This window comes from Thunnus albacares, chromosome 18 (assembly GCF_914725855.1).
Source record: "Thunnus albacares chromosome 18, fThuAlb1.1, whole genome shotgun sequence".
NCBI classification, from domain to species: Eukaryota; Metazoa; Chordata; class Actinopteri; order Scombriformes; family Scombridae; genus Thunnus; species Thunnus albacares.
In genome coordinates this window covers 16320464-16343348 of record NC_058123.1, presented here as the reverse complement: position 1 = coordinate 16343348, position 22885 = coordinate 16320464, and the positions used below count along the sequence as shown (strand labels likewise).

Sequence of the window (22885 nt, the reverse complement as noted above, 5' to 3'; positions counted from 1 at the left end):
TTTCCTTAGGTGCAGTTTAATGGGACATCCACAAGTGATGTCTCGAGCTACATGCTCTTCTTCAGTCTGCTGAAGACGAGCATATTTTATATATATATGTATATGTGTGTGTGTGTATATAAATATAAATAATCACATTGTGAAAGAGAGGCCAGAAGAAAATGTGGAATACATATTCTTAGTGAAAACTCAAATTACACTAATCCTTGTATTGTCTAATAAAAAGACAGAAAGCCAGACTTTATCGGGAAATTGCAAAATGTGCTTTTATTATATCAAGAAAGAAATAGCAAGAGGAAGTTGAGAGAAACTGTATTTTTTTTAACCTTGAAAAAACAAGGATGAGTTGTTAATTCAATTGCTCATTTATTTTGCATATTGTAATACCATAAAGCAGAGACCTCAGTACAATACAGCAATTCAGTGCGTATATCACATTGATAGTGAAAGCTGAATAAAGTGCCTTTTTGGGGGTTAGTAGAATCATGTAAACTTTTGACATTCAGTACAAGAGCAAGAGACATCTACAGAACTAGTGCATATTTTTAACAGTAAAGTAAGGCTCATGTATACTGGAGATATCACCAGTGGACATGATGCTAACAACCTATAGGAGACAAACCATATGCATTTTTTTTTTTTAATTAAATACAGCAATTAAGCTTATTGTGCTCAACATGAAAATAATTATTACAAATACACAAGAGATTGTTTCAAAGTAGCAAAGTAACAAAAATATTACTGAATATTTAGAAAAAAAAAATCTTTGTACTCATTAACATCTTTGATTGTAAGCTGACAGAATCCCCCCCAGTGCAAGATTTCTTTTATAATACATATTTTAATCTTTATCATTATTTGCCTTTTAAATGTCCAAACTTTGTAAATCTAAATTTTTATTCCAGTTACCTTGTAATCCACAAGTATTAAAGTGAGGATTTTACCGTCATGAATAAAGTCAGACTATTGGTTCTGGGGCTGATAAAGCAGGAATAAAGTCTCAGCCTTGAATCCACCTACACCGTTTTCTTCAGAGAGTTCAAGGACATCAGAATACTTGGTTTCTCCTCCATGACACGCACAAGTAAGTTGTCAATGTAGTGCTCCAGCTCTGATATCTTACTGTCCCTCTCCACCAGCTGGTTCTCCTGTTTCAGCACCAGAGAGATGAGCTCTGCCTGAGTCAGCTGGGAGTATGGCCCCTTCACCTTGGTGTCACTGACCTGTGAGAGCACATAAACACACTGAATATGTGGTATATCAAAACACAAAACTCTTAATGGAAGATTCAAATGATGATACCATAGGTATTGAACATGTAAGATGAACAAAACACAGAAATGTCACTTTAGTCCGTTTCTTTTGATGAGCGGGATGGCTGATCTTTAAACCACCGCAAAAGTTACGGTTGGAAAAATATACCTTTGTGTTCTCCTGAACGTCACGAAGGATTTCTGGGGATTTGTTATCTTTTTCCACCTGAGCGGCTGAGACAGACTGCTGTTCCATAGGATTAAGGGGTTTTACAGGTTGAAGCCTGCAATGACAAAAATGCAGAAAAAAATTAAGAAAGAAATATGTAGGCACTGATTTGATAGAAGTTAAAGGGTATGAAGTATCAGTGTGTACATATGATTTAGTTATTAAGGCTGTTTGTGAGATGTATTATTTTTCTGAGATCAAAAAATAAAGCTAACCTGTTTAGCTCATCTTCCGGCATTTATCCAAACAACACAATTAATAATCCAAGCAAACAAGAATGATGAATGATTAAAGATGAATGAGGATGAATCAAAGAAAGACTTTTTATGAAAGAGTAGTAAGATATCTGGAGCTTGTGGTGTGTGATCTATAATATATGAAGCGATGGATGAGTTACAAAACTATTCTTGCCTGTCTGTTGAGGAACTGAACCGTCTCACCTGCGTGGAGTTGCAACAGGCCCTTCCTTCTTCCCACCTGTCTCCTCTCCAGCACGCAGCACTGTCACAGGTTCTTGTAGCGGACTCTCCTGGACAGGCACAGGGTGTATGGCTTTTGGCTCTGGATCACATGCTTGTGTTGCACTGTTATCAGGAGCAGTCACATGTGTATCATCTGTAACACGGACTCCGTCAGTGTTTTGTTTGTTTAAAGTGCTTGATGTGGTGGCTGTCTTTGCAGGAGGCGGGGGTGCACGGGCTATCTTTGACGATTTGATTTTTGTTTGCGAGACGTCATCTTTATCATGAGTTTGTGACACAGCTGGAGGCCAGAGTATTGAGCCAGTGTTACTAGAGGCTGTTATATCATCTTGGGCTGTGAGCTCATTTTCATCTTCATCGTCGTCAAATGGATTTAAACCGTAAACAACAGGGACTTGTTTTGCCTCCGAGACACGTCCATGAGATGTTTTCTGTTCAGGGAACGGCTCCTCTTCCGCAGAGCGAGGTCTAGACGGCGCAGGTCGTTTAGTGTGTTTGGCTGCTGTTGTTGTTGTTTCTTTGGTGGTGCTACTTTGCGTCAAGCTCTGGTTGTTCTTTGTATCTTTGGAAGACCTACTCAGAAGAGCGTTCAGCTGCAGCAAGCGCTGTGGGAGAACACTAGCAGTTTTGACATCTTTTTCTTTACTTGGCCTGTTAATTTGTGCCAGATGTTGTGTAGATGCATCTAGCTCACTCTGACTGCGTCTCTCAGCTTGATTTCTTCCTGGAGGCTGAGGAGCTTGTCGCTTCTCCCGTTGAGTCCTAATAACGGCCTTTTCATCCGCGGAAATGGCTGTGCTTCCCGCTGATGGCTCAGGAGATTGACATCTGGAAATGAGAAACAGAGTATATGACATTAAAGCCTGCTTAAGTGTTTCATCAAAAAGGAGTCTCTCAGGGGAAGCCAGAATACTCTAAATGATGAAAGAAAAGAAGAGGAGCTTCACTGGCCTTGAATAGTTCTCTAAAACAAGTATAGACGGTGAAACTAGATTAAAAGACATTAAAATCTTGTGTAACATCCTGTGTTGCAAAATTAGAGAACAAACGGGGAGAACACAGTAGCACAAAAGAGAAAAAGCTTTTAATATGCCAGACAAGTCTTCTCCTGAGATCTCTCTGAAATTACCATCTACCTCCACTGTCATTTTCTCTCCCTGTTAATATGACACCTGATATAATGAGGCGAGACTACGCAACGAGCTGCCAATCTCAGTTGACAAAAGAAACGTGACCTTTCCAACACACACATGCATGCGTGTTGCACACTCGTGCAAAGTAACATACACGCACAAGCTCGGAGCTCTGCAATTTTCATGACTGTGTCGGCTTCAGGTTGCATTTAAATGAGAAGTTCCTGTTGCTGAAGCGTCACCGACTGTAAAATAGAAGATGAAATAACAATCGATTGTTCAGATAACGTTTTTTGTACATGTAAATGGCCATGACTTCTTATCATCGTTTTAATCTTGCATTCAAATTTAGTATCACTACCTCCTTTTCTGTTCCTGATCCTGTTCTCTCAAGCATTATAAAGCATTAACTAACATTCATCTAGTTAAACCCTGCTACACTGTTCAAACCACATGAATCCACACTGTTTTATACTTATTTCTGATTTGAGTGCACACATGCACACACACAGCAAGGTGTAGACGAGTGTGGCCTTCAAATCCATCAATGAGGTTGAGGTGTAGAGAATGTGCTACTTTTTCTGAAAATTTTAGATTATTTATTCAGTTTTGAGATGAAATTTTCCATGTAGTGTGAAGACTGACCTTTGCTGGACACTCGACGCTGCAGCAGCTGAGTCTGAACTCTCATCAAAGGGATTATTTGAAAAGTTTTCTTCAAATGGATTAGTAGATGTAACTTCTTCAGGACTTTTGCTCTGTCCATCTTTTGTTTGATTTTCTTTCTTCTCCTGTTCTTCTGCGTCTCCTGTTAACCCCCTTTTCTCCAGCTCCTGAGCCTCCTTTTCCTTCCTCTCTTTTCCCGCTTTTTCCTGCATCCTAATCCTCTCCTCTTCCTCTCTTTTAGTTTTCTCCTCTTCCTCAATCCTCCTCTTTCCCTCTTCCTCTAGTCTCCGCTCCTCTGCTAATCTCTCCCTTTCTTCCTTTTCCTTCCTCGCCCTCTCTTCTTCCTCTTGTCTCCTCTGCCTCTCTTCCTCCTCCATCCTAATTCTCTCCTGCTCTTCCCTTCTAAGTCTGTCCTCTTCCTCAATCCTTTTCCTTTCTTCCTCATCTAGTTTCCTCTTTTCCTCTGCCAATCTCTCTAACTCTTCCTTTTCCTTCCTAGCCATCTCCTCTTCCTCCTGTCTCCTCCTGTCCTCCTCTTTCCTAATCTTTTCCTCTTCCTCAATTCTCCTCTGTTCTTTTTGCCTCCTGACCATCTCTGCTTTCCTCTCCTCTTCCTCCCTTCTAATGTTCTCTTCTTCAATTCTCTTCCTCTCTTCTTCCTCTAGTTTCCTCTTTTCCTCTTCTAATCTCTCATATTCTTCCTTTTCCTTCCTTGCCTTCTCCTCTTCCTCTTTTCTCTTCTCCTCCTCTTTCCTAATCCTTTCTTCTTCCTCTAGTCTTCTCTTCTCCTCATGCTCTTTTTGTCTTCTCACCCTCTCCTCTTCCTCTTGTCTCCTTTTTTCTTCCTGAGCCCTTTCCTCCTCCCTCCTGATCCTCTCCTCTTCCTCCAGTCTGGCTTTCTCCTCTTCAATCCTTCTTTCTTCTTCCTCTTGTCTCCTCTTTTCCTCTGCTAATCTTTCACGCTCTTCCTCTTGTCTTTTCACCCTCTCCTCCTCCTCCTCGTTTTCTTTCCTCCTCCTCTCTTCCTGAGCCCTTTCCTCCTCCATCCTAATCCGTTCCTCTTCTTCCTTTCTAGATTTCTCTTCCTCAATCCTTTTTCTGTCTTCTTCTTCCTCTTGTCTCCTCTTTTCCTCTGCTAATCTTTCACGCTCTTCCTCTTGTCTTTTCACCCTCTCCTCCTCCTCCTCTTTTTCTTTCCTCCTCCTCTCTTCCTGAGCCCTTTCCTCCTCCATCCTAATCCTGTCCTCTTCTTCCTTTCTAGCTTTCTCTTCTTCGATCCTTTTTCTTTCTTCTTCTTCTTCCCGTCTCTTTTCCTCTGCTAATCTTTCACGCTCTTCTTCTTGTCTTTTGACCCTCTCCTCCTCCTTCTCTTTTTCTTTCCTCCTCCTCTCCTCCTGAACCCTTTCCTCCTCCATCCTAATCCTGTCCTCTTCTTCCTTTCTAGCTTTCTCTTCTTCAATCCTTTTTCTTTCTTCTTCCTCCCGTCTCCTCTTTTCCTCTGCTAATCTTTCACGCTCTTCTTCTTGTCTTTTGACCCTCTCCTCCTCCTCCTCCTTTTCTTTCCTCCTCCTCTCCTCCTGAGCCCTTTCCTCCTCCATCCTAATCCTGTCCTCTTCTTCCTTTCTAGCTTTCTCTTCTTCAATCCTTTTTCTTTCTTCTTCCTCCCGTCTCCTCTTTTCCTCTGCTAATCTTTCATGCTCTTCCTCTTGTCTTCTCAACCTCTCCTCCTCCTTTTCTTTCCTCCTCCTCTCTTCCAGAGCCCTTTCCTCCTCCATCCTAATCCGTTCTTCTTCCTCCCTTTGAAGTTTTTCTTCTTCTTCAACCCGCCTCCTTTCTTGCTCCTCAAGTCTCCTCTTTTCCTCTGCTAATCTCTCACGTTCTTCTTCCTCTCTCCTAACCCTCTCCTCTTCCTCAGCTCTCTCCTCCTCCCTCCTAATTCTTTCCTCTTCCTCCCTTCTACGTTTCTCTTCAATCTGCTTTCTTTCTTCTTCCTCTATTCTCCTCTTCTCCTCAGCCAACCTCTCCAGCTCTCGTCTCCTAACCATCTCCTCTGTCTTTTCTTTCATCCTCATTTCTTCCATATCCTCTCTCTTGTTTTCTACTTCAGCTTCCTCCTCTTCCTCCTCCGTCCAGGGTGAATACTGCCTCACAGCTCTGAGTGAATCGACAGACGGGGGAGAGCTTTCAGGGACATCTTCCATGGATCCGTGGCCTGAACTGGCCAGACTGAAGTTTGAGCCGATGCGAGCGGTCCGAGGCTGTGGCTCTTCACAGTATACGTGACTGCCATTGATGCACAAGTTACTTTGCTCCGCTGAGCCGTGTTTCTGTTGACCAGCTGTGGAATCTTTGCTGTCTGAGCTGCCGGAGCGTTTATGTATCATGAACTTGAACTTCTTTTTACCTAGAGAAAGTTAACACACATTTAATGACAGAGAGGATGTGAATGAAAGGAATGATGGTGATTGAGTAAAATAAGAACTGTTGCTCCTGACCTTCAGAGGAGTCCACATTCAGACCAGAGGACTGGCTGCCGCTCAGCGAGGAGTTCTTTGCAGGCAGAACAGACATAGACTGCGACATGTTCTTCTGCAGGTTAGACTTGGGAGAAAACAAAGACTTCATCTTAAGTTTCTTCTTCTTCTCGTCCTTTCCTGCAGCTACCTCGCCATCCCCGTCTCCCTCCCCCTCGCTGTCTGTCAGAACCTGGGTAAAGGATGGCACTATGGTAGACGCAGTATCCGATTCCTTTTTCTTGCCACGAACTTTGTCCTTGAACTTGCCCAGGCGTGATCGGGATTTGCCAGCAGCAGAGAGGTCAAACATGCTGGCGGTCATGTTGTTTCTCATGAACTGGATGTCCACAAGCACCTCTCCTCTGTCTTTGTCCGCCTTGCCCGTCTTGTCCAGCAGCTTAAACCATCTGTTAAAGAGACGCAGGTTATTAGAGTGACGTTTTAACAGAAGCATGTTAACAGATACATCATCCCTAAATGTGCTATTACACTACACTTATATAAACACCCTTCAAGTCTTCTGACCATTCAAAGCACTACGAGCCACATTCGCACACACATATGCTGATGGCCGGGGCTGCCATGCAAGGTGCCAATCAACCTGCTCATCAATACGATCTAATCACACACATTCACACTCCGATTGCACAGCCATCACGAGCAATTTGGGGTTCAGTATCTTGCCAAAGGACATTCGACATGTGGACTGGAGGAGCTGGGAATTGAACCGCAGATCTTCCGATTAGTGGATGACCCGCTCTACCTCCTGAGGCACAGCTGCCCCAGTGTAATTTAAATTTTAAGATATGAACTGCATGAACAAGCAACAACTTCTTATTCAGTATCTAGGTCTATGGCTTAGTTGAAATCAATATCACAATTTTAATAAGAATATTATCAGATGTGCATATATCACAGTATGGCAAGTGTGAGCAAAATCATAATTTAAGTGAATTTCAATGCAATGAACTGTGGTTCAGTGTTATGCATTATGTCAGACAAAACTTTGTTTGAATTTAGTTGTTCTTAAAATTATACTTCACTTTTAATTATTCATTTGGACAACATTTTGTAAAGAAGAATGAGTTAATAGTTACCCAATCCTACCAAGGGCCTGTGTTCATTCATGAAAATTAAGATGGTGTCAGCTGTTTCTAACCCTTCACACATCTGCAACAGCAAGAGTTGTATTATCAGAGCTTCATTTCCTCAAAACTATTATTCAACATAATGTAATCTACTGAATGGATTTAAGGACTTCAAAACAAATCTAAACAAAACAAAGATTTGTACAGAGATTCATGTAAAGCATGTTGATGTTTAGTCCTAGTCAGTTTCTTAATGGAAACTATGATCAATCCTGCAGCAAACGGAAAGTGACTCAGTAGCAACTCCAATGTTTTTGGAAAGTCTGATGATCTAAGCACAACCAGCAAACTGACCATGAAGGAAAGTTCTTTAAAAAAAAAAAAAAAAAGAAAAAAAAGAAAAGAAACAACATTCTGTCTGTGGCAACCTCTAACATGGAGAATTTATGAATGCTTGTACTGTGTATACTTATAATTTATGTGTCATTATTTAGTTGGCTGTACTCTTGCCATCCTACATTTTATGGATGACCCTTTTTTTTTTCTTAGATTGATCTCTCAAATGATCAAATCCTAATAAAAAGTCATCTAACCCCACAGCCTGGGTCGACCCCCTAAAGCAGGGAGTTGTTATCTAACAAGACTAGTCTCTGCTCCTCACAAAACTTAAACCAGTCAGGTTCACGAGGAACAATCTGCTATTAACCTCATTATCACTCTTTAAACATACTGTCTGCCAAAGAAAAAGAATCAATGCCAACTAACGTTGTAGCAGGGTCACATATCCTTGGCTTTGGGTAGACAAAACAATACCAAGATAAGCACTGGTTACAACTAAAAACTAACAACTTGCAGAATAACTTTAATTCTCAGGATAAAATGTTAAAAAGTCAGAAAACAGACACAGTAAGACTTCCACTGTGACCACGCTGTGCCAACTTTGAACTGCTTCTGCACCTTTGTCATGATCCAACACTAACAGAAGGGTCTCAGAGTAAGCAGAACAATTTAATAGAACCATGAAAAACGAACAGTCAGCATAAAAAATGCTTATCAAGCAGAAATCTGAGGTCAGCTCACCACTGAACAAACAACTCCAACTGAAATCTGGATTCCTGGGGAAATGAGGAAGGGGCTGTGCGTGCGTGCGTGCATGTATGTGTGTGTGTGTGTGTGTGCATTTCTGTCTGTTCTGTCTCTCTCTGTTCTTCAATGTGAAACAAGAAAGTAACCTACAAAATGAACAGATTGGGCTCATAAATACAGCTTTAAAAAGCTTTACACAACATGTTTTGTGTGTCTGTGTCATAAACAGTATTTTCCCCTCAGTTTACAAAACACCTCGCCCTGAGATGCCACTGATATATAAAAATAGACCCAGCTGAATATAGTGCCTTCCTCCCAGTGGTACTGAATCAGTCATGTTGTTGAAATTCATCCTCCTCTCTTAGGAATCCCTTCAGATGTGTAGCACAAACAAATTAAGGAGGGAAACGCCTTTTCCTGGATTTTGCAAAATGGTTGAGACTGCTGTCACACCTCCCTGCCTCCTTCCTCTGATGAGTAATGGGATGTGATTTGCAAATTTCAAGCCCTGACGTTATTCATGTTCCCCTGTGACACTTAATGATCTGTCTGATGACTGTCCTTGAACAAAACATCGATAGCTAGATAACAGATAGCATTTATTTATTGTGCAAGTGTAGACAGTGTTATGCAGCTGTTATGTTCTTACTCTCATGCAGAGTGACATATTTATACGTGGTGCACAGTTATGAAAAAGAATATTTCATCCAATCCCTCTGTGGTGTTGTGATGCATCCTTTTGAATAGTTTCATTGTCAAAATAGGACAGTTATACCATTCTTTCTCTCCTCTCAATATAATAATAAAAATGATATTTCAGACCAAGATATTTGATGGTATACAGCATGTTGTAGCATAAAAGAGCTGGGCAATAAGTCAGTGTTGTGTGTATTTCACATGTGATTTTGCACATATTTGCCAGATCATGGTATCAATAACAGAAAATGTCCTTATCAATATAAATTAATTCACCCATGCCACCCAGCCCTGTAGTGTAGCTCTTGTATTAGTAGCGTAGTGTATAGTAACAGCATTAATATTGCATTAGTATAGCATAGTTTTAGTATATGTAGTGGTGTTAGTACAGTATAGTAAAAGCATGAGTATAGTGTTGGTATGGTATAGTTAAGTAATAACATTAGTATAGTATTGGCTAGTAATAGTATTAGTAAAGAATTAGCATTGTATAAGTGTCAGAATGCATTAATATAGTGTGGTAGAGCATTAGTATAGCACAGTATTAGTATATAATATAGCATAGCATTAGGATAGTACAAGAATAACTGGCTTGTGGCCACTTAAAAAGAAGCAATGTCTAAATACATGTATACAGCTTTTTACCTGAAGACGTCAAATAATCTGTTAATTTAAGAGAAAAAAAGCAAAGATTTGAGGAAAATCTTTTTTTTCCCCCTGCTTTCCTCTTTTTAGTAATTATCTGGCAACCGCTCAATTTAGCATTAGTTTTTGTAATGTAATATGGGAATTAGTATCACATTAGTATTAGAGTTAGTATAGTAATGTATTTTATAGTATGGTATTGGCAATAGTATAGCATAACTATATAGTATAGTATAGTATGGTATAGTATAGGATATGATACTTCACTGATGCCTATAAAAGCTACAAAAAAAACACATCCCACGTTAACAAGTAAAAAAGAGAAGTTGCCATTTCAGTTTTAACAGAAGGGAAGTTGCATAAGTCTTTGGGCGTCAACTGGTTGGTAGTAAGTAATGTGCAGGAGGAGGAATTAAAAAGCAGCTTTCACTTAATGCCTGGATGATGGTGATGATGATAATGATGATGATGATGATGATGATGATGAAGATAATGATGATGATGATGCCCTTAAACTCAGTAATCTCACACCCATGTTCAGAGTAGGAAGTGTGCTGCTCTGCTATACAGACAGAACCAGACAGGATAGTGCATGACTCAACAGTTTATAAATGTATTCTACTTTCTGCACACACACATCCTTCCCTGTGAAGCCTAAACTACTGATAAGACAATGCCCTGAGTGGCTGAAGCCCTTCTTATCGCAGAACACAGCTGCGTGAGTGGGCGAAGAGCTGACTGAGTAAAACAACTCAACAGTGATAATGTCCAAGGACCAAAACTGTCCAGGGCTTTATCCTATCAGTCCATATTCATGAGTCATAGAAGCCAAGATGAAAGCCTGTGCACAGGAAACAGAGTGAAACTGAGAAGAAATTTCTTTTCTCATGGGTGTCACAGAACACTGGTTGCACCTTGTGTTATATTTAAACCCAAAATCAGTCACAATATATGCTAGAGCACACACTATGTTGAGAAAAGAGGACAACTTCCAGTGACGCTGTCTCAAATTCTCAAACCACGATATGCTGGTCAGATGTAACTGAGACTTGCCTAACTACAGGTTCCTTAATATCTTTACACTATAATGCTTCTATAGGTGATGAGATCTGTTATGAAAGTGTTTTTTACAATTAGAGTCTGTTTTTTTTCCCCACTATCAGGGTTTCACAGCAGACGGAGATCGGGGGATTTTGGTGAGAGAAGGAAATGTCATTTGGCTCATCATTTGCCTCGCTGATGTGGACTCTATAACACCCCTGTAGCCGATAGAGTTCTTCAAGAAAAAGATATGACACGTGCAAATAGGAAAAGCACAGGTGTAAATAATACAATTAATGACATCTGAAATCTATTTATCTGCTTCGATTTCAGGTGCACGCTGGCTCACTGTAACTCTGTCATGTCTTACTACGAACCTTGAATATAACTGAGCCATCGTTAATGTGATTAGTAACACCCGAGCTGTGTCGCCAGTTCTATGACAAGTCAACACGTCTGCTGTGAAAAAGGCATAAAAGTAGTACACATTAAGTCACACTTTTTTTTTTTACATGACTGCCCGATAATGTTTTTACTGCTTAAATTTGTTGTTTTTAAACTAACAAAACTACACCTACAATCAAATTATCAAAGTTTACCCGAACAGCTACAGTCTTGATATTAATTACTGCATTTCAATTAGTAATTTAAAACAACTGTTAAGCCAACATGGACAAAAAAGTCCATAAAATACAAAATTTAAAATTCATGTGATACAATTGAAAGCTCAGTTACTAATGGGACCTGCGATGAGACGGTTTTGTCAACAGTTATAATTCTGCTTTATCACTGCTTTTTTTTTCTTTGCTTATAGAGATGTAATGTTAAATATGCAAATAAAAACTTTCTACATGGTCTTTTTCCTTTAAAGTTAAAGATGCAGTGTGTAGAATTTAGCGGCATCTAGCAGAATGGACTTGACAGAAATGTAATATAATATTCATAAGTATGTTTTAATTAGTGTATAATCACCTGAAAATAAGAATCGTGTTTTCATTATCTTAGAATGAGCCCTTTATATCTACATAGGGAGTGCGTCCTCTTCCACGGAGCCCTCCATGTTGCACTGCCATGTTTCTACAGTAGCCCAGAACAGACAAACCAAACACTGGCTCTAGAGAGGGCCTTTCACGTTTTTCTGTGCGAGTTTAGTGGCCACCATAGGTTCTCCTACATGTTTGGAAGTGGATGCCACTAAATCCTACACACTGGTCCTTTAATGCTCAATGATCTTCAGTCAATCTTCTAAATACTTATCAAGCACGTCAAACAGAAGTACTAATTCAGATGTCTTAAAAATGTATTTATCAAAATAACTACCATAATCCAGGACTGAGAGAAAAAAAAAAAAATTATAGTGCCTTACTTTGCAAGCAACACATGTTCAAAAAGAGCAAAACACTTTAAACAGTAGAGCTCTTGTACTGGCAGCTTGTGGAACATGTAACACTGTTGGTCTGTGCAGCTACAGTGGTCTTGCTCAGAAAAACTGACCTTGCTTGACTATCGCTGTTGCCATCACTGTTTTTCATTGATAAAACAGTCAGGAATGTGAGGCTACAGCCGGATTTAAACCTCAGAGGCAAGGTGCATTCATCAAGCTCACAGAGAGCTACAGACAGGTCAACATTAAACAAACACAGCATTTACTCGACGCCAGCTAAAGCATGTTTGCTTACATTAAAAAAAAAATTTATTTTCAGTGTAGGAAATCCTAATAAAGCTCTAAGCTTGTATTAACATGCAAATCTCTGCAGCCATGCAGAGGGAAACACACTGCATCTGATTTTTGAATGACAAACTAGCAGAAAGGGCAGATGTGATCAGAGGTGCACACACAACAAAACCTTAAATCATGCATGATCCAACATGCAACATGAATCCAGGTGAATTTTAGCTTATCATACTGGAACATCCAGTTTTTTCAGTTCACAAGAACGATTTGGACATTGTATTTTTTGTGACGCACATACACACACAAAAATAACTTTTAGGCGGGTTGACTACTTGCTCTGTTTTATAAAACGTTTGCCATAATATGAACAGGCAGCAAATATTGTTTACATGAGCAGTACTGAACGACAACATTGAATCAACTACTAACAGAGCACCAACAGACCCAAACAACCCTTGAGAAGGTGGGAGTGAGTGTGTGTGTGTGTGTGTGTGTGTGTGTGTGTGTGTGTGTGTGTGTGTGTGTGTGTTTATGTGTGTTTTCATGTAGACAAACAGGCTGGTATGCAGTCTGCTTTTGTATAATACCGGTCACACGGCGGGGGACTAAGATGCTCAGAAACAGCTTAGCACAGCAGAACATTTTCCATTCTTACTAAGACACACAAGTCTAACTGTGACGGGGCTGAGGAGTCTTGCATTTCAAATTTTAACAAGTATAACTTGAATTTGACAAAGTGCATATTTTCTGTTTAAAGGAGAAAGTATAATAACTATTACTGAGTCTATACAGTAGTACCAGTAAGGCCTGTAAAACCTGATCACTCCCATTAATACCACAAACTAAAGATAGATCAAGAGAGATGGGCGTGAAGTTTTTGCAAAGTAAAGACAATGATCACCTCGGTTATTTACGTCACGTACTTTTCTCAGTGTATGGGATGCCGTGAGAATTTTAAGTGAAATCAATGCTTGATGTTTGGTCTCAGCATCAAAAAGGAGACTGCTTTTTTGGGCATGGTGAAGGGAAGTCTGGGTCTTCTTTTGTCTCTTGTTGACAAGTTCAGTCAATGAAAGAGTGAATCCTTTGACTAATTTCATTCGCCTGAGTAAGTAATGCTGGTTGAAGGCTGCAGCAGAGAGAGCAAATCCCTTAAGCTGCACTGGAGCGAGTGGGCAACTTTCATAACTCAAACCCACCAGGGCGGGCCTGTGTATTGATGCATGGCCGTGTGTGTGTGTGTGTGTGTGTCTCTGTGTGTGTTTGTGGTGGAAAAAAAGTGTAAATATCACTGGGGGAAATTGATTATGAAATTCCAGTTTAAGGCAAACATATTCATATGGAAATCTTGATCAACAGCTTCCACAGATGCTGCATAATTTTTGTATTAGAACAACAACAGAAACGGTTTGTAATTATTAGGGATTCAGTGGTTAATGTTTTATCCTGCAAGACCACAAAGCTGCAGTATGACTGACAGAACCAGCAACCAGAAGTTGTTCCTCCTGTGGCGCAGATGGAAATCAAAGCTCCCTAGTCTTCAGAGGACTGAGGAAACTCTCTTGTATGTTTTTGTTATGTACTGTTTGATGTGAGGAAGCTGAGAAAAAAAAGACTACTTATCTCTACAGTAGAGCCAATACTGTATCGATTCCTTTAAATATTTCTTTTGCCTTTCATATTTCTTTGTCATGAAGACTTACATGTCCTCTGGGAGCTCAGGGGGTCAACTGCAGAGCAAGACTCAGGGAAAATGCTTGCCAACATGGGGAGCTTCTCTGATTATTATTATTTATTCTTTTAGCTGTTTAAACTAGGGCTGCAACTAACAGTTATTTTGTTTATCCCTTAATCTGCTGATTATTTTCTCAATTAATCAATTAATTGTTTCATCTACAAGATGTCAGATAGTGAAAATGCCTGTTATACTTTTCCCAGCCTTGTTTTGTCTGATCAACAAGGCTGGATTCAGATTCACTGCTTGTCAGTTGCTTTTGTTAATTTGACTAATTGCACACTTGTTAAGGAACTTGAATCACTTAAGTAAGCCCTGCAGTGTTAACTAATTTCTTGGCCTTATAGAGAGGCATTACATGGTACATAAATCTAAATAAAGTGATGCTTAACTAATTAAATGACCACAATAAGGCCCCAACACAAACTGTTACCTAGGAGCCACCAAATTACTCCAAAACCCCAAAGATCTTCTGTTACCATCAAAGAAAAGCATTATTAGTAATATTTGAGAAGCTGAAACCAGCTAATTTTGGGGGCATTTTTGCCTTGAAAATGATTACAAGATTATCAAAATAGTTGCCAGTTAATTTTCTGTAGATCAACTGATAGTTTAATCGTTGCAGCTCTAGTTTCAACGCGTGAGTCACCTCCCTGATATTCCCTTTGAAGAAGAGTTGTTTAGTTAAGAATCTATACATTTAACATTTAACAGCACTTACTCGGTCTTGTTTCGGGTTTTGTCCTCGCTGAGCGGCAGCAGGTTGATGACAGCCTGTCCCAGCAGCTTGTCTGGACCCACCAGGGCCCGGTGCAGGACGTTGACGCGCAGCGTGCTTCGCTCCCCTCCGCCGCCCTGATGCAACGGCGGCAGGTCGAAGGCGGCCTCCTCCTTCCACACCGGAGCCACGCTCTTCTCCACCACCGAGGTCTGGTACTTTTCCTTACCCACTTGCATGACCGCGTACGCATCGTTAGTGCCGCTTTTCCCCTTTATCCTGAGGCCTCTGGCTTGGAGTACCGTTACCTGGACGCTTGTGGGACACCACTGCTGCTCCGCCAAGGACATGCTGACACTTGTTGCTGGATTAACTCCGTAAAGAAATGATATAAAAACACACAACGGCGGCGTCTACCATCGGCTCACCGTGACACTGAACCGGACAGAAGCGAGAAAAAGTTTCCCCGTGTGTTTCAGCTGGACTTGAGGAAACAGCTGATTGGGCGTGGTTACACAGAGAGGAGGCCGGGGTTAAGAAGACAAGGCACTGCCCCAGATTAACAGGTTACATGACGACGAATTTAATACGCTGTCTGGCTCATTCACAACACCGACAATCAGTTTCTGCAGTCAACCACACCTGATCCTCGTTGACCCTAAAGTATATCAGCATCATCTAACACCAGCTGTTTATTGGTTGATTTTGAGCATCTTTTTATTCAAATTTGAAAAAAACAGACATGATAATGCAAATGTTCGTATCCTTCCCTGTGTTGGTTTATAGTTACAATTCCACCCACTCGTACCTCAACATCTATCTGATCAAGGTCTTTAAAAAATAAATATAAACAGCTTCATTCAGTATAAATGGAGTGTCATTTGCAGAGAGGAAAAGGATATATCTGTGACAGCCGATAGGGTTCATAGGCTTGGATTCAGTTTCACATGCTGCTCCAGTTTGAATCTTAATCAGCCTGCCGTGCCAGTGTCTGCACGCGTTTCATTCCACCTGCAGTTCAGGTGGATTGAAGGCTCTAAAATACCATGAATGTGTTTGTTTGGTTGTCTGTGTTCACGCATTAATGGACTGGCGACCTTTCCAGAGTTGATTCCCTGCTTTTTCCTGAATCCATGCTGGCATAGGCCCTAACAATCCCTGTAAGCCTCAAGAAGAGTAAGGAGAATGAATGCATTTTATAATGCTGTCTAAATCAGTCTATTTGATTTGTCTGTTTGCTGTTGAGTAAAATGTCCCAACACAACAAATACAGGATAGTTATTGTCTAAACACTGACTCCAACTGTTTGAGAAAGGTAACTTACTTTGTATCACCCTGAACCCTTCAAAGAAAGACTTTCCACATAATCTGAGACGAACCAATTGAAAACCTTCATTATCATGGTATACATTATGTGTCATGGCTGAAAATGTTTAACCTTATTTTACTCTGTTTCCTGGTGCCATTCAAAGTTTAAAGGTGAAGACACATATAGAGCCTTGAGCCAATTAGTAAAGTGACGTACTAAGTGTGGGCCCTGCCAAAGTGTCTGTCTCACTGTGATGTAACTACTGTAGTACGAGGCACTTAAAATAGCCACTGTTTAGCGTTCTCAGTTGTATTTTAAGAGATGTTCCATAACACATGATTTTATAAAAAAGCCATTTCGGTCAACAGGCATTTTCATATGAGAATGTTTTAATCAGATATGCATCAAACTCATGGGGCGATATGAGGTTTTGGTTCTTTTACTGCTCTGTTTGACCCTCTGGTGAATGTAACCATTCTCCCAATTTCACAACATACAAAGATAATTAAATACAGATATGAACTGACAGAAACTTAAATATCAAAACATAACAGAAAATGTTCTTTGGCTTGGAGCCTGGTAAAAAAAAATACAGCAGCAGTAATAATGAATTTTAGTTCCTACTGTATGTGTGGAACTTCACAGAGTCACTAATAAATGCCATTATATAAGATATTAAGTGTTTGCTTATAAATTGTCATACATTCACTGTGTCCTCATTTCATTTCTTGAATCTTGGCAGCTTTTGTCCTCCTCTGGATTTTCATCCTCTAAAACTTTATTGTCACTTTGGTCCTCCTGGTCCTGATCGCCTACAAGAACTTTGCTGTAAAGTTTCTGCTGCTCTTCCTTGAAAGCATCTTTTACCTTTGCTCGTTTCAGCCCTCCGTCCCTGAGAGCACACAAAAGAAAAGAGTATCACACACAGACTGAACACAGTGCTATTAGTTACCTCCTCCACAAACGCTGAAGGGAAGAACCAAGATTGCCCCCTCAAATTAGCTCTATAATACGTGTAATACTGCACAATTTCCATTGGAGCTAAAGTTAATAACGTTATAGTTTGTGAATCAGCAGCTGCAGTTTATGCCAGTGGCAACCTCTCTTTCTAATAACCATAGACACATATAATTTTACTGATGTATATCATAACAATTAAATACAACAATGACTCACCAAATGAGATCCACTAATCCTCCTTGTGCAGCAATGGCTGCTTTCACTCGATTGGCAAACTGCACTGCATCCTCCCCTTCCTACAAGAAGACAATAAAAAAGAACAGACCAATAAAATATGGGAAATGTTCTCCAACATAACCAGATGCTTAGCCAGTAGGTTACACCAAACTATATACTGGGACACAAAATATTTTGTAGGGTTTCACCTCTCTGTTCATAGGTGGCAGATACCAAACGCTGCAGACGATTGCCCAGCTGCTCATCATCCTCAGCAGATAGTTCACCATACCAAACTTACTGCTGTTCCAGAAAGCATCCCCAAAGCGAGGATCATACTGCAAGATTGCAAGATAGAAATAAGATCATATCATGCACAGGTAAGAGCAAAATGAGAAAAAAAGGAGGAAAAAGACAAAAAAAGCTCCTACCTTAATGGCAACTGGATAGACGGTGCAGCCGATTTCGAAGCTGCCCTTTTTGAACATCATCACTGATGTGTTGTTGATGCAAGTTCCTGTAGATGACACAGAGTGATGCTCTTAGCAACACTAAACACCAAACTTTACAAGCTCTACATGTTTTAAAGCATTATATCATCATACACACCCTCAGGGAAGATAAGAATAGGCTGTTTGGTTTTGTCAGCAACATGATCGCCAAGCCTGAAAGCAGAATTGATAAAAAAAATTTTAAAAAAAAAGATTTTTCCATTCTAGAGTTAAAGTCCATTACGGTTGCTGCTAAAACCTAAAGTGAACTGTTGTCATTATTGCAACAACCAAATACAAATCATTATACACTTTCACTCATACTCTACGGTGCATGCCAAGTTGAAATATCAATACAGTGCTAATAAATTACATGGAATATGGTATACTGCCTTATTAAAATCCCTTTAAACACAAGGCCACCAAGGTTGATACCAGTTTACAAACAAGTTTTTATGTTAGACATATGTTCTCTGTCAAGTTCATTGTTTCATAGTGTAATGGGTTAGAAATGCCACATGTTTTTTTTATGTAAACAGACACCCCCTAATTTTTTGTTAATTATTTGAACTAATCTAACTGTGTTTATGGAGTTTTGACATCAGGTCAATACTAACTCTAATGCCACTGTGGATACCTGAGGGAGGTCACGCACCTGCTCTGCTCATGCGCAGCTCAATATTAAATGAGCATCGGCTAGATCAAGACGCTAACTTTGGCTCTCTCCCTTACTAATTCACAGGTATGTTAAAACTTGCTTTTCTATGATTAGCTCTGTTTACTAGCTAATGTAAATGTATTGCAAATCGTTCTGTGAAGTTGTGACCTGGTTTAGAAATGTATTTGGAACGTATTTTTGTTGCCGCCATTGAGAACAGTTACCTCCGTGAATTTCGGTTTTCTACTATTTTGTCAGTGAAAGTTACAGACCTTTGCATGAGATAACATATAAAAATGTGTTTAAAAGATTGTTTCTGAGTATAAGCCAGTCAGTCGCGAGTTAATGGTAAATAGACATGCTATATTCAGACCAGTTTCACTTCCGGTCGCTCGTTAACAGGGCAGAGTCGCGCCATTTTGTTAAGAGGTTAAGTGCAAGTGCAGGTGAGTGTTATGCTAATGTTGCTGAAAGGTTCTGTGTAGGTTATATCAGTGTAGGATGAGTGTAACTGTGGTGTATGTGTTAAAATAGGAGTGATTGTAGTAATGTCAGTAAAGTAAATGTGTAGAAATTACAAGCAGAATTTAGAGGTTTTTGAGGCACTTTTTGCTTGCTTTTGTTTCTCTGTGACTGGTGTATTATTTGTTGGGAGGCTTTTGCCGCCATGTAGACAAATTTAGTTGTTTGTGTGCAAAATACTGTATACTATGTACGTATTGTATGGTACAATTCATTATGTGATAGGTAAAATATGTCACAACAAAATATGTCAATCACAGCTAACCTTTATATAGGCTATATTTTTTTCATTTAACAGGAGTGAATGGCAGGACCTCTTTCTGATATGATACATTGAAATAATCTCTTTACTGTATGTCCCAGAAATGTCCTCTGTGAAGCTCACTGGTTACCATCAGTACATAAACATGCTTGAAGGTCACTGGTTGCTCAGCAGTGGCACTGACCATAATATAACAGGAGCTTGGAGAGATACCAACACTGAGATGATGCAGTGTTACCTTTTGGCCACTAGGTGTCTGTCTTTCACTTCTGATCTTTGAAACCAGATATGAGGAGAGGATTTGACCATGGCTCTTTGGACCATTCCCATCAACCCTCCATGAATTTGGCCAACCTGAGAGACAAGTTCAACTCAAGTTCAGTAGGAAAACAACACCTCTGCAGACTGCAATAGAAAAAGCAAGTAAAGCAATTTTTCCTAATCATTCATTCTTATGAAAACGGAACACACACACTCACAGAAACATAGACAGAGATAAACAAACCATAGAGTAGCACCCATCATTGGCCAAGATGATGATGTCAATGGGCGTTGTATGATTTGCCACACAGATACCGCCATTTTTTGGTTTGTTCTCACTGCAATTGAAAAAACTGTTTGTTTCAGACACAGACACACAACTTTCTGACAGGCTATCAGACATTTACAAAAAGTTGTAAACTTTTACACTTTTAACACTTTTAATTTCCGTCTCTTAGGAGGCTGATTTTGTTGACGAATACTAAATATTATGTACCTGTTATGATAGGTGATGATTGCTGTGAGAGCTCTAACACAGATGCGGTAACACATCAGATGAATCTTCTCACTCAGGTAGGACCTTAACCTGAAGACAAACAGCATGATGCCACAAAAATTACTCCAGGTCTCTAACGGCTGACACATAGTCCAAGATCTATCAAACAACCATTTCATTTTTTAAAGCAGCAAAACAATCTGTCAGAAAAAATATTATAAACCTGATTGGCTAAAATATGAGTAGTGCAGTCTACACGTAATTAAATCAAGTCAAGTCATCCTTCTGCTCTTGTTATAGACTTAAATTCACATACATGCTTGAACTGTTATAGGAATTGGGGGAGACTTACTCTCTATTTGGTAAAAATCCCACCAAAGTAGTCAATACTAAGAGCAGACTAATGCCAGTGGCTGCCAAAGTAACCCTGAAAAAAGGAGAACATATCGTAAGACTGAAACAGTAGTTCACCCTTTTACTGCTTTTGTATGATGAGATGAATCTTACAGATGCTGAGCACAGCTCTGACCTCAGAGGCAGCAGGACGCCATAGCGAATGAGGATTCCCAGACCCCACAGGACAGTGAGTCTCAGACTTATATGACGGAAGTTGTAGTTGCTTCGAGTCAATAAGTTCCAGCTCTCCAGCTCCTGGGCTGAAAAGCGCTTGGTCACCTCATCATCCACTATGCTCTCCACGCCTCTTCGGCAGAAATAGAAGATATCAGCCATCTCAAACTCCGGCTCAGAGCGCAGACAGTTGGCAGAACCCCGAAGCTCCTGGATCTCCTGCTGCAAAGATGATGCAGGATCTTTGGCTATGATACCTACAGGGGGGAGCACGGAGAAGAAAGACATTTGAGTTAATGGTGAAAATGATCAACATGTAAGTATTCATCACTGAGACATATTAACAGTTAAATTATACAGTAATCATTTACCATTGCTATATGGTTTATAGAGATGCTGATTCTTTTCTTTTGCTCCCATCTCCATTCGTAAGGTTGCCCACTAATTTGGGAGAAAAAAACATTACAATGAATTAAGCAGCAGCAATTTTCTTTGTAAGAGTAGGAACTAAAGCCTTAATTTGATATACTACAGCTGACTAGCAGCTATGGAGTTGGATAAGCAGTAATTAAGCACTACAGTCCTTCAAAATGCATTAATGGTAAGAGATTCCAAGAGAATATGGTCACAGCACACTGTGAAACGATCAAAGTGATGAAATTAAGCAGCAAGATCCCTGGAGACCACAGCTCTGCAGTAGAGAAGGTTGAAAGAACATGTGTTTTCCTCAGAAGCTTGCAGCTGAGAAAACAATGCACAGAAATTGCAGAAACAAACTCTTTTCTGGTCCAATTTCTGCTTTGAACCCTACCCTTTGTCTGACTTTCTTGAGCATAAATCACAACTTTAGGTCACAAGAGTGATAAATTAGGCCTCTTTGCCACCATAAACTGGAGAAAGATCATTTTGAGAAGCATCAACTGGTATGTTCTCCGCAGAAAACACCAATGTGTGTTTCAGAGGGGCCCATGGAAATACAGCTACTACTAACTGTACACAATACACACATGCTCCTAGACCAGCAAGTACTCCCAAAACTACTGCATGAAACTAAGATGACTCTACCATGGGCTTGCCAGCTTTGCAAGATGCTGAGTCTGATTCATACAGAGGTCACTGAACCAGTCCCCAGTGGACAGTAGCAGCCTGTTCCCACCTAATTCCTAAAGGAGGTACCTACAGTTAAATTAACATGGTATAACCATGTGGATGGGACACGCGAAGTAGCAGTGTGACATACTGTATGTCAGTAGAAAGTGGCCATGATGCTGCCTTATCACAGAATTTAACCACACCTGAAGGCAGTGGAACAGCAGCACCATATTGGCTTGCTATAACATCCACAATCCAGTGGGAAAATCTGGACTTTCAAAGTTTCTGTGTTGAAACCAATTTATAGCTGGTCTGCTTTATACTGGACTCACATTCAATGTACAGTCTCACAGCCCTGACTGGACAAAGCAGAGAGAAAATCCACAAAGGATCTTTGGAAGGTATGTCAAATTTGACCGAAAGGCCACCCTTATACCTTTACACAGGAACCTTCACAATGCAAGTTCATGATGGATCAAGAGATCCTGCAGCTCCTCCCAACCTCCTAACAGAAGCCAAGAGAAATACAGTCTTCTTGACCAGAGGCCACCCTTATACCTTTACACAGGAACCTTCACAATGCAAGTTCATGATGGATCAAGAGATCCTGCAGCTCCTCCCAACCTCCTAACAGAAGCCAAGAGAAATACAGTCTTCTTGACCAGACAATTGATCAGCTCCGGCAGCTCAAACAGGGCCTTCTCCAGAGCCTTGAAAACCAACTCCAAACTGTGGGGTGGGACAATTGACTTACAATAACTGTGTACAACTGTCGAAGAACTCTTAAGAAATTGGGAAAGCATTTTGCAAACATCCTGAAACAACAGGTATCTCCTTATTAGTTAAGCTTTAATCATAACCACCATTATCCTGAGTATAGAAGGCAGTTTTTGATGTTTTTTTTGTTTAGAGTTTTGAATCTAAAAACTCCAACCACCTATGCCAGTAGATGGACTTCATCCCATGAGTCTGAGCTCTCGGGAGAGTCTACATCACCTCAGATGGTAGTCCCATGGCTAAGACCTTGTTCCTCCCAAGGGCTGTCCCAAAGCCTGTGTCTCTGAGGAAAGGGATGCAGCAATATG

General features: G+C 40.2%; 2 protein-coding genes and 2 long non-coding RNA genes across 5 annotated transcripts in view; 2 read left to right on the top strand and 2 right to left on the bottom strand.

The window, feature by feature from the left end:
* Positions 1-1016: 1016 nt before the first annotated feature.
* On the bottom strand, positions 1017-15454 carry rab11fip1b (RAB11 family interacting protein 1 (class I) b). Its single transcript, XM_044334561.1, has 7 exons — positions 14967-15454; positions 6259-6686; positions 4588-6167; positions 3743-4269; positions 1923-2792; positions 1423-1537; positions 1017-1223 (listed from the first exon to the last, which is right to left on the bottom strand). Exons 1-7 carry the CDS (start codon positions 15311-15313, stop codon positions 1017-1019), a joined length of 4074 nt encoding a protein of 1357 aa, XP_044190496.1. The 5' UTR covers positions 15314-15454.
* Positions 15455-15845: 391 nt separating this feature from the next.
* gpat4 (glycerol-3-phosphate acyltransferase 4) overlaps positions 15846-22885 on the bottom strand; it is a 7943-nt gene continuing 903 nt past the window's right edge. Inside the window, exons 2-11 of the mRNA XM_044333235.1 lie at positions 21080-21149; positions 20491-20965; positions 20139-20228; positions 19887-19980; positions 19620-19735; positions 18058-18113; positions 17880-17965; positions 17658-17786; positions 17449-17528; positions 15846-17164 (exon numbers count right to left, since the gene is read on the bottom strand). Of these exons, the coding sequence (XP_044189170.1) occupies positions 16978-17164; positions 17449-17528; positions 17658-17786; positions 17880-17965; positions 18058-18113; positions 19620-19735; positions 19887-19980; positions 20139-20228; positions 20491-20965; positions 21080-21149 (1383 nt within the window). The 3' untranslated portion in view covers positions 15846-16977. The remainder of the gene's footprint in view (positions 17165-17448; positions 17529-17657; positions 17787-17879; positions 17966-18057; positions 18114-19619; positions 19736-19886; positions 19981-20138; positions 20229-20490; positions 20966-21079; positions 21150-22885) is intronic.
* Positions 18620-20941, top strand: LOC122968219. The gene is made up of 5 exons (XR_006398786.1): positions 18620-18681; positions 19668-19804; positions 20151-20215; positions 20635-20721; positions 20851-20941. It is a non-coding gene; the product is annotated as an uncharacterized LOC122968219 (long non-coding RNA).
* LOC122968220 overlaps positions 20936-22885 on the top strand; it is a 12448-nt gene continuing 10498 nt past the window's right edge. Inside the window, exon 1 of one of the 2 annotated variants that reach the window (XR_006398788.1) lies at positions 20936-21024. This is a non-coding gene — a long non-coding RNA (uncharacterized LOC122968220). The remainder of the gene's footprint in view (positions 21025-22885) is intronic. The other variant, XR_006398787.1, reaches the window with a different exon arrangement.

What these genes read in the sequence shown, in the direction of transcription:
- rab11fip1b (XM_044334561.1), bottom strand. Translation starts at nt 15,313, where the DNA reads ATGTCCTTGGCGGAGCAGCAGTGGTGTCCCACAAGCGTCCAGGTAACG. An exon ending in AAAACCCGAAACAAGACCGA is followed by an intron (nt 6,687 to 14,966) that starts GTAAGTGCTGTT and finishes TCTCTTTAACAG; the next exon opens with ATGGTTTAAGCTGCTGGACA. An exon ending in ACGTTCAGGAGAACACAAAG is followed by an intron (nt 1,224 to 1,422) that starts GTATATTTTTCC and finishes GTGCTCTCACAG; the next exon opens with GTCAGTGACACCAAGGTGAA.